Source organism: Marmota marmota, unplaced genomic scaffold (assembly GCF_001458135.2).
Source record: "Marmota marmota marmota unplaced genomic scaffold, marMar, whole genome shotgun sequence".
Lineage (NCBI taxonomy): Eukaryota > Metazoa > Chordata > Mammalia > Rodentia > Sciuridae > Marmota > Marmota marmota.
In genome coordinates, this window is record NW_025999891.1 from 3599307 (window position 1) to 3609116 (window position 9810).

At 43.5% G+C, this 9810-nt stretch overlaps 1 protein-coding gene across 7 annotated transcripts in view; it reads left to right on the forward strand.

Annotated features, from left to right (window-relative positions):
- Positions 1 to 7972, forward strand: part of Ssh2 (slingshot protein phosphatase 2) — a 263454-nt gene extending 255482 nt beyond the window's left edge. For all 7 annotated transcript variants that reach the window (XM_048793533.1, XM_048793526.1, XM_048793551.1 and 4 more), the window contains one exon: positions 1108 to 7972. In XM_048793533.1, coding sequence (XP_048649490.1) covers positions 1108 to 3177 — 2070 coding nt within the window. In that variant the 3' untranslated portion in view covers positions 3178 to 7972. The remainder of the gene's footprint in view (positions 1 to 1107) is intronic.
- The last annotated feature ends 1838 nt before the right edge of the window (positions 7973 to 9810 follow it).

The window sequence follows — 9810 nt, forward strand, 5'->3', positions numbered from 1 at the left end:
AGCGCTGACAGAAATAGCTTTCCTTCAGCATTCCTGGTCATATGAGTCCTCCCTTCATACTGGTGCACACACTAGGCTGGCTGTGGCATCTCTCTAGTGTTGGCAAGTTCACTTCTGCCTGATGTCCTGGCAGATTTCCCCAAAAGGCATGACTGACCTTGTTTGTTTGTGCTAGCTCTGATTCTCTTTTGAAGGAAAAAAAACGAGAACAATTCCTATGCAAATACTATACTTTGAAGTCTTACATAAAATGTTAACAAAGTAGATTGATAGAGTAATCCTTTAAGAGTATCCAAGGACCATTTTCAGATTTTGAAATTCTAATTTTTTTTTACAGTAGGATCTGATTTTGCATTGGCCAATTTTCTTTGGTCTTTTTCTTTGGTCTTTTTCCCATTTGGGAATTTGTAACTGGTAAAAGAGTAAAATGTCCAAGAGTGGTTGTTTCTAAGTTTGCTGAGGCACATGGCTGCATGAACAAAGGAGCCTTTTCCAGAAAGAGCCCTGTGAAATTAAGGGATTGTGCAATCGGATACAAGGTGCATTCTCCCTGCCCTTCTGTGCTGGGATGCTGCCACTAGAAAGAGTAGGGGAAAGATATGGATGAAAGTTAGCAAGACAGGAGATCACAGCCACATCCATCTTTCCCTGTCTCATGCTGGGCACTGAGTCTTTGAATGGAACTCTTTTCTTGAACAAGTTAGGATCAAGCTGGAAGTTGATTAGAGAGGGAAGATTTCATTTACCCCGGTATAGCCTGAATCCTGGTGGCTTGTGGTCCTAGGAAAATATAGATTATGGAAACTCCAAGCTAATTACTATTAAAATAAGTACTAGATTTGAATCCTGCTTGAGTAAACAGAACAGAAAGATTAGTAGACAGCAATACAACCTATAATGAGTATTCTTTCACTGGCCTTGATGAATCCCAGTTTTTTTCTTATAGTCTGACAAAACAGATAGGCAAAGTATGGTACCAACCATTCCAGGACACATGTTCTCACAATCAGATAAATTCTCCTGGATCAGAAGATTAATAAGCAGTACAGTAGCATTTTCAATTAGACTATTATATGCCATAATCTTCTCACTACTTCCTCTTCTTAGGCAATCTCAGAACTGGTCAGCCCAGACATCTTCATGCAGTCTCATCCAGAAAATGCAATTTCAGTCAAAGAAATCGTCACTGAAATTGAGTCCATCAGTCAAGGAGTTGGGCAAATTCAGATAAAGGGGGACATCCTGTCCAACCCATGCCATACACCAAAGAAGAACACCATCTATGAACTGCCCCTTGAGAGGACCCAGGCCCCAGAGAACAAACCTGAACCTTTAGAACAAGATGAGGGTTTCTACACAACCCAGCCTGAACTAGCCAAAGACTCAGGGAAGTACAACCCAGAAAGCTGTCTCCCCACACACTCGTCCACAGCAGACTCGGAAGACGAGGAACCAGCTGAGGGGGAACACGAGCTGTGGGGCCCAGGGATGCAGTCAGGTGCCAAGTGGTGCTCTGGGTCTGTGAGGCGAGCCACCCTGGAGTTTGAAGAGCGCTTACGGCAGGAGCAGGAACACCATGGTACCACCCCTGCATGTACCTCATTGTCTACTCGCAAGAATTCTAAAAATGATTCTTCCATGGCAGACCTGGCACCAAAAGGAAAAAATGATGAAACCACCCCAGAACATTCATTTGTCCCCGAGGAACCAGAGACGAACAAGGGCAAAGGAAAAGGCAGTGGGTCTGAGGCTGGCTTACTTTGCCATTGTGAGCAGAGTGTCGTCGTTCCAGCACTTGAGCTGTCAGACTATCACCCCTTGCCAGTTCCCAGGGAGTGCCCAGGGTCAGATACTAGGACAAAGCAGGAAGGAGTCCCAAAGGAGCAGAGGACTGTAGTTTCATACCAAGAATCTGAGACACAGGCCATCCCTCTTCCTTTTCCTAAGAGGATAGAAATCATTGAGTACACCCACACAGTTACATCACTTGATCACACTGGGTCAGGTGGTGAAATAGCCACCAGTGAAGGGAGTGGGGAACAAGGATCGAGGAATGTGAAAGTGGAGAAGTCTGTCACTGTGCTCTGTGCACTTGATGAAAATCTGAACAGGACTCTGGACCCCAACCAGGTTTCTTTGCACCCTCAAGTGCTACCTCTGCCTTGTTCTTCTTCTCCTGAACATGATAGACCCACCAACCCAACCTCTATGAAGAGCACCCCTGAAGACAGGGACAGCATCCCATCAACAGCCCTGGAGACAGTAGCACCTTTTGTCAGTTGCACAACCCACATACCATCTGCCACCTTGGATTACCTGCATCCCCATACCATGGTTCACCTGGAAGGCTTCACAGAGCAAAGCAGCACCACAGACAGTGAGCCCTCTACAGAGCAGGTTAGCTGGGAAGAAAGGCAGGAGGATCCCCTCTCCAGGGGATATCAAGTGACCCACATGGGTTCTCAGTTAAGTAGTGAAGACCTAAGTGTAATTGGCAAACTCAGTGATAGCACTGGGGAGTCACAGAAAAAAACAGACCCATCACCCATAGCTTGTCGATTCCCACATAGCTCCAGTAGTGAAGATATAAAGAATCTCAGTCACAGCCCTAATGTGGTAAAGGAGCGTGCTAAAGAAATTGAGTTGCGAGTGATTTCCCAGGCAGGGTTCACCAAACCATCCCAAATGAGGCGCTCAGCTTCTCTCGCCAAGTTAAGTTACCTGGACCTCTGTAAAGACTATTTACCAGAGTCCCCTCATCTCAAATTGCTTCAGCCCTTCATCAGAACAGACTCAGGCATGCATGCCATGGAGGCCCAGGAGCTCCAAAAAAAACCAGGTGCCCCCCAGAACCCAGAGCCCACCAAGTATTTTGTAGAACAACTCAAAACAACAGAGTGTATTGCACAGAGCAAGCCAGTGGAAAGGCCTCTTGTGCAGTATGCCAAAGAATTTGGTTATAGTCAGCAGTGTTTGCTCCCCAGGGCAGGACCGGAATTGACTAGTTCTGAAGGAGGCCTTCCTTTGCTACAGACCCAGGGACTGCAGCGTGCAGGCCCAGCTCCAGGGGTGGCTGTGGCAACTCGTCAGCAACATGGCAGAACTCACCCCCTTAGGAGACTGAAAAGGGCAAATGATAAAAAATGGACAACCAACCCCTTCTATAACACCATGTGATTCTGAGCCTACACATGTGATTTTCTTAGAGAAATGGGGCAGGTGTAATATGTAAGGAACATGCACTTTATTGGTTAATTTTATAATATTTTGGTCATATTACTGTTCCTGGCGCATGCAGGGTTTGGGTTTTTCTTGGTGTGTATGTGTATATGTGTGTGTGTAGAGAGAGGTTGATTTGGACGGCAAGACCATTTCATCATTTTTTATTTTTAAAAAATTCTCAAACCTCAAAAAAAAAAAAGAGCTCATTTTCAAAGAACACCTTTATCAAAGGCAAATTGCTGTTTTTCAATGAACTGCCACCTGCTTCTCATTTTGCTGTCATGCTTGCTTGATTGAGGGAAGGAAGCAGATGGGGAGGGTGGCACTGAAGCTGGGAATTGAAGTGCTGGCCCAGGCCTTTGCAGTGATGGTTTCTAGACCTGAGGCATCAAATGGGCTGAAGGGCAGCCAGGACATTACAGTGCCCTCGACCTTCATCTCCACTGTAACCCTGTGGAGTTCCTGAAGTAGGAACATTCCACTCTGCTTTAAAAGGAGTCTTCTAGAACCCATTTCTTCTGGTATTCCAGAGCATATCAGTACAGAAAAGCATGTTGGCTTTGTAAATTTACCAAGCAAATAGTTTTTTTCCCCCAGATGGTAATTTTTGAAATTAGATTAAAAAGGAACCTGGAGTGAAATCCAAAAAGTCTTCTGTGGAGGAGAGCATGATAAGAGGGAGGAGCATGATAAAAGCTAAGGTTGGAGAGGTTGCTGCTGAGTAACTTCTGGCTTAGTACAGTCCATGCAGCTGATCACTCTGGCTCCACCTGCCAGGAAGTGTGCTCTGCAGCACCCTCTCACTGAAACAAAGTAGAGAGACAAGTTTGAAAAACAGCAATCAAGTCCATGTGTTCTTGTAAAATGAATAAATATGTAGGGTTTTAACCCTTCCATTACTTGAATAATCTATGGGCCTTTTGAATTTAATGGCCATATTTTTTTTCCAATTTCTTTTCCTCCTCCATTCTGTTTCCCCCATCCTGTTTTTTTAATTTCTTAGATTATATTTGAATTGTTACATATGTATAACTTCCATTGAATGCAGAGTTTTCTATATTATCACTGTTAACACTTGACATAAGATTCCCCCCCCTTTCTGGAAAGTTTATCATTTCTCTAAAGTTTATACACAGTATTTATGTACATAATGTCACTTTCTTACAATGTTTTGTTGTTAATATTGTGGGGTCTTTTGATTCTTTTTAAAGAAGGAGTAGAGTTGCAACTGGAAAACAACACAAAGACACCAGAAATAAACTGATAGTTGTTGATAGGAATCTGCGCAGTACATTGATGGTGGTTTTAATTGTTTAAATGGAGACTTTTAATCACCAGCTCCTGCCAAATGATGCATTAGTAACTTCCAGTTAGAGAAAACCCTAAAGGCTCCCATTAGATCACAGTGTGACCGAAGGCTGATTTCTGTTCGAGACTAAAATCCCACAATGTTGTTTGCCAGTAGCAGAATCACAGCCAGGGAGTATGTGTTACCCAGAGTGGAAGCTCCTAATAGAGGCCTGGGCCACGGGCAAGCACCCATAATGACTCCATTTAGGATATTGTTGCTTTGCTGCTGTGTGGAGAGCCTTAACACAGGAGCACCTGCCATAAACAAGCCTCTTTGAGCTTCTTACAGAAAACATATTTAGCCTGGAATAAAAGACCCACCACAGCTCATCAAAACTGAAAAGGCTTGCAAGTTTCCTTCCTGTTTGCTTTGGTTGATGTCCACATTGCTGAGAATTGGCTGAGTACAAACTTGAGACTTAGTTTTTTGGCTCACGAGAGCCCTGAGAGGAAGAGACAGATGTACAGACTTCAAGGTGATGTCAGAGGTCAGAGTTCAGAGGGGGCAGGTGGTAGAATGACCCAAAAGTCCAGATAAACTGGACCAAGGCCATTTGTAGGTGCTCCAGAGGAGCCATGGACCCAGTTGCCATATGGAAGCCATGGTTGTGTCTGACATCACTGCCAGGAAGCAGGTTGGACAGCCAGCCCCGTGTGGAAAGTATCTTGTGATATAATAATTTTGTATACCTGTGCTATCCTTCAGTAGTTCCCTTATGTGTTAAAATGTGTCATCCATGGAGCTTTGTGATTCCTGGATATTTATGTGTTATAAAATATTTTGTTAGGTGGTATGTACCAGTGTGAAGAGGCTCGCAAGACAGGGTGATGAATTCCAGGACTCATCTGTCTAAATCACCCAGTTTTGTTGAGGCTATTCCACCACCAATAAGATGGGCAAAGGACAAGAAATTGTGGTGGGGCTGGGAAGGGGGATGTGCATGGAGGGTGAGAGTAGCATCCACATCCCATACATTAAGAAGTAAAGCAGCGTGAACAACATGGCACTGTGCGCCTTTCTCACCTGCCACTGTGTTTAATGCTCACTCAGTGCATTAAATACTAACAAAGTTGGGCAGGAAACCCTCTAATGCTGTGAAAAAATAAAATAAAACTTTATTTTCATAAAGAGCAGAAAAATAATCTTGCTCTGCTTTCCTTTTTTAATTATATTTTTTAATAATTTAACATACCTACCTAAATAAACGCCTTCTACACAACCATGCCAAGGGGTCTTGCCAGCCCTCTCAAATCCCCACACTTGGGTGTTCTTGAGTTATGTACATGGTTGAGCAGTGTCAGGGGCAGGGGGCAGTTGAGAACTTTCCAGACTTTCTTTTCTTCAAACTTTTTGATAATACTGGGTGGCCTGTCTCCCTTTTCTGTTCATGGAAAACCCAGACTTGGAACAACAGGTTTGGTAGATTAATAGAGATGAATAGGAAAACCTTGATCTCTTGTCCAGTGCCTCTTCTTTATCTCTTTCTTTCTTTCTTTTTTTGAAGATCACCATAGTCTTTCAATAACTGGAGGAGTATGTGTGCGTGTGCATGCATAAAAAGAGTTGACATTTTGGTACATGGGGTAAAACTCCCCAGGAGGACACAGCTATAATCTAGGTGGTTACCTGTGGTCAACAGGAAAGAAATAATAACCCTTTCTTTTGGAAACATTTAATAGTGTACACCACAGTTCTGTAATATGGTAGTATTCCTCCTCCTCCATTTTATTTGCCTTTCAGATTCTATTTAGAACATCTGTTTGGGATCATTCCTAGAATCTCAGTCTTGAAGCCTCTTTAGTGTTTTCCTGGTTCTGTACCTTTGTCCCAACTTGTATTTCCTTTTTTCTCATTTTGGGAACTACCAGAATCTCTGAGGACAACCTGAGGATGATACCTCAGGCTTTAAAGTCCTTCTTGCTCACGGGCCCCAGACAGATGCTGTCAGGTAGACATAGCAGTTCCCAGAAGTTCTTGCCTGCTTCATCTGAGGATATCACTTCTGAAGTGATCTAGGCATGTTTGGTAAAGATGTTTTGTGGGAGTTGTTTCTTTTTCCTAAGAAAGCATTATGCAAAAAGTCACTTTAAAGGGCATTTTAAAATAAAGCCGTCTTTGGCTTTTACAGACAACTTTGTGGGTACTTAGTTTACATTGTATTAAAATATGCATCATCATGTTGACCATTCAGTCCTGTAGGCACCCAGGCCCCAGCTGTCCTATGGGTCCTCACATAAAGCAATGCCATGTCAGCCCTTGTGGATAGGTGGGTAAAACCTGGAGCTGACTTTCATCTGTGTCCTGCACTCCCGTCCAGCGCTGTCTATTAAATAGTCGTCATTTCTTCAGTGGCAGTGTGTCTAAATAGTGATGGTCGTAATGGTGAATGACTAGTATGGTTTTTGTTTAATATTGCTTTGCTTTTTGATAGTAGACAACATGAAATTTTATTTGTTTTAGCACCATTGCAACTTATAGCATCGTGGACTTTGTTTTCCATTCCAAACTAAAAGATCAAGGCATGTATTAGACATAAGTGTATTTGTTGCCTCAACTCACCCAACATCCATATTAGAAAAAGACCTGCCACCAAAGCAGGAAGCTGCACACTCCTAACCTTTCTCCCAGGGATTGGGGTCCCTTGACGCCATGGAGAGCTATTGCAAGGTGCTTCTGTACTTTTCTAGCCTGGAAATGGAAGATGACTGAGCCTGGTTTTTGCTATGAAAAGAAAACCAGCCTCATCTTCTCAATGCCCCAGAGATCTAGGACAGGATTTCTAAACTGGAATCATCCTTATTATCTTGAATATCCCCCAAGAGGTGTATGGCTGGTACTGCCATCTGTGTCCTCACAGTAACACTGGTGGCAGCATACTGCATACACATGGAGAACTAATACCCAGCCCTTAACTCAAGCTGGTAACCCAAACTGAAAACTGGGGAACTGGTCCTTAAATGTTTTCTAATTAATAAGGCCACGGAATTGTTTGATGTTTATGTTTTGTTGGATTTTGGTTTCCTGGCATAGCTAAAGGTGCCTTTTTTGTTTGTTACCTACTTTATTTTGTAGAACTTGTTCTAAACATGGAAAACAAGTCCAGAAGGCTCACCCACTGACTGTTACCTTTGCCCCAGGCTACCCCAAAATTTATGCTCACATTTTATTAAATAAAGCAGGTGCTCCCTGGAATCTCTGGGACCTTTTTGAGGCATTTGAAGCAGAATATAAAGAGTGGTCTCATCTCCTTCCTTAATCTTCCTGGTGGTTGGGATGTTCCACTTGTATCATAGATTTTTTTTTATTACTGATGTGCTCCGCTGTTTTTAAATGTGAACTTGTGCGCAAATGTGCAGATTCAATGTTCTTGTTACAGATTGAATAAATTTTTATTTTGAACATGAAATGTGTATTCAATTAAGTGTTATAAAGGAGGGGGGATGCTGAGAAAGGTGGAAGGGTTGGAAGAAGAGGACACCAAGAACAGGTGCTCTTGATCTCAGTCAAGCACACCCTAAAGAGATCTAAAGTAAAGAACGTAACCTTCTACCTTTCACAAAATAGAAGACTGGATAGGAAATAGAATCACTAAAAATTGTTAAGACAAGCCAGACACAGGGGTTCACTTATGTAATCCCAGTAACTTGGTAGGCTGAGAAAGGAGGATCACAAGCATGAGGCCAGTGTCAGCAACTTGGTAAGACTCTTGTCTCAAAAAAAAAAAAAAGTGGTGGGGTGGGGCTGGGAATGTAGCTCAGTGGTAAAGCACCCCTAGGTTCAATCCCCAGAACAGAGGGGAAAAAAAATGGTTTCAGACAGTATGACTCCAGTGAAGTGACCAAACTGGGAACTTGCCTGGTCAAAGACATTTGCCAAAGCTACCACCTGAATGTTAGCAGAATGAATAAGCAAAGGGACCAAAATTCTTCCACCCTCTGTGGTGCAGAGTGACTGGTTGGGGACAGCTGCAGTGACCTGCCCTAGCAGAGGCAGAATTTGGGTGAGTGACCTCTCTATAGACATTAATGAGAGAGCTAACATGCTTTTAGCACAAGCTCACTGAAAGCAAGGAGACATGAGTTTCCAAAGAAGTAAAAACTTTAACTCTCCCACCATAGAAGAGAAATATTTGATGTCAGTGACTAGGGAGAAGACAGAGCCTAAGAGCAATTCTAACAAATGAGCTGGGGGTTGGGTGTCTCCTTTCCCACCTCTCCACAGACCCATCACAGAGATTTAGTGATGCTATTCATCACTACAAGAGAGTACAACCATCTAGAGAGAGCTCAGTTCCCAGGCCCCAGCCAAATTGGCTGAAGCTTCCAGAGAAAACACTGCTGAACTAAACTTCATTCTGAATAGTGTATGTCAAGTGGGAGGGGCACACCACTGGTTTCTAAGAGAGTACAGATCTGAAACCTCAAATCTTGCAAAATATCCCCCGTAGAAGATCAGAGAACTCACAACTTGGAACATAGTAAAAGATAAGTTCACTTCACTAAATGTTCTAAGAACACTTGGGGTCCCTAACCAGTCTAATAAGCTAATCTTGGCGTTCTAGCTGAAGCAAGTGGACGAAATCAGAGCTAAATTTCCAGGCCACTTCTTCCAGAAAATGACTTCATGAGATGAAATCCCAGCCTGTCTCTGTGGACTGCAGTTCAGAACCCATCTGGGAGGGGAGGTACCAAGCCCAAACGGCTTCTTCCACTGATTAGTTCTTCAGGCCTTGGCTCCACTCACCCACAGCTCGACCAGACCTTGGCAACCTTCAGAAGGCTGGAGGGCTGGATTGAGCCAGCCAGGATCAAGCAAATACCTGTGAATCCTTGCTGCTGTTATCAGAGCACCCCCTCTTCCCAGGTAATGAAACTGAAGGCAAGATGGACTAAGATCCCTGCTTCCTAGTCCCATACCCTTCCCTCTAGAAGGGAGTCCCCCCAGCTGTCTTTTTTTTTTTTTAATTTCAAGAAGCACATATCCTAAAGAAGCATTAGGATAAGTATAGTATGACTCCCATAGGTTTTTTTTTTTTTAAGAGAGAGTGAGAGAGGAGAGAGAGAGAGAGAATTTTAATATTTATTTTTTAGTTATCGGCGGATACAACATCTTTGTTTTGTATGTGGTGCTGAGGATCGAACCCGGGCCGCACGCATGCCAGGCGAGCGCGCTACCGCTTGAGCCACATCCCCAGCCCCCCACCCCAGCTGTCTTGAAAGTAGAAAGAGGGGGTAGGG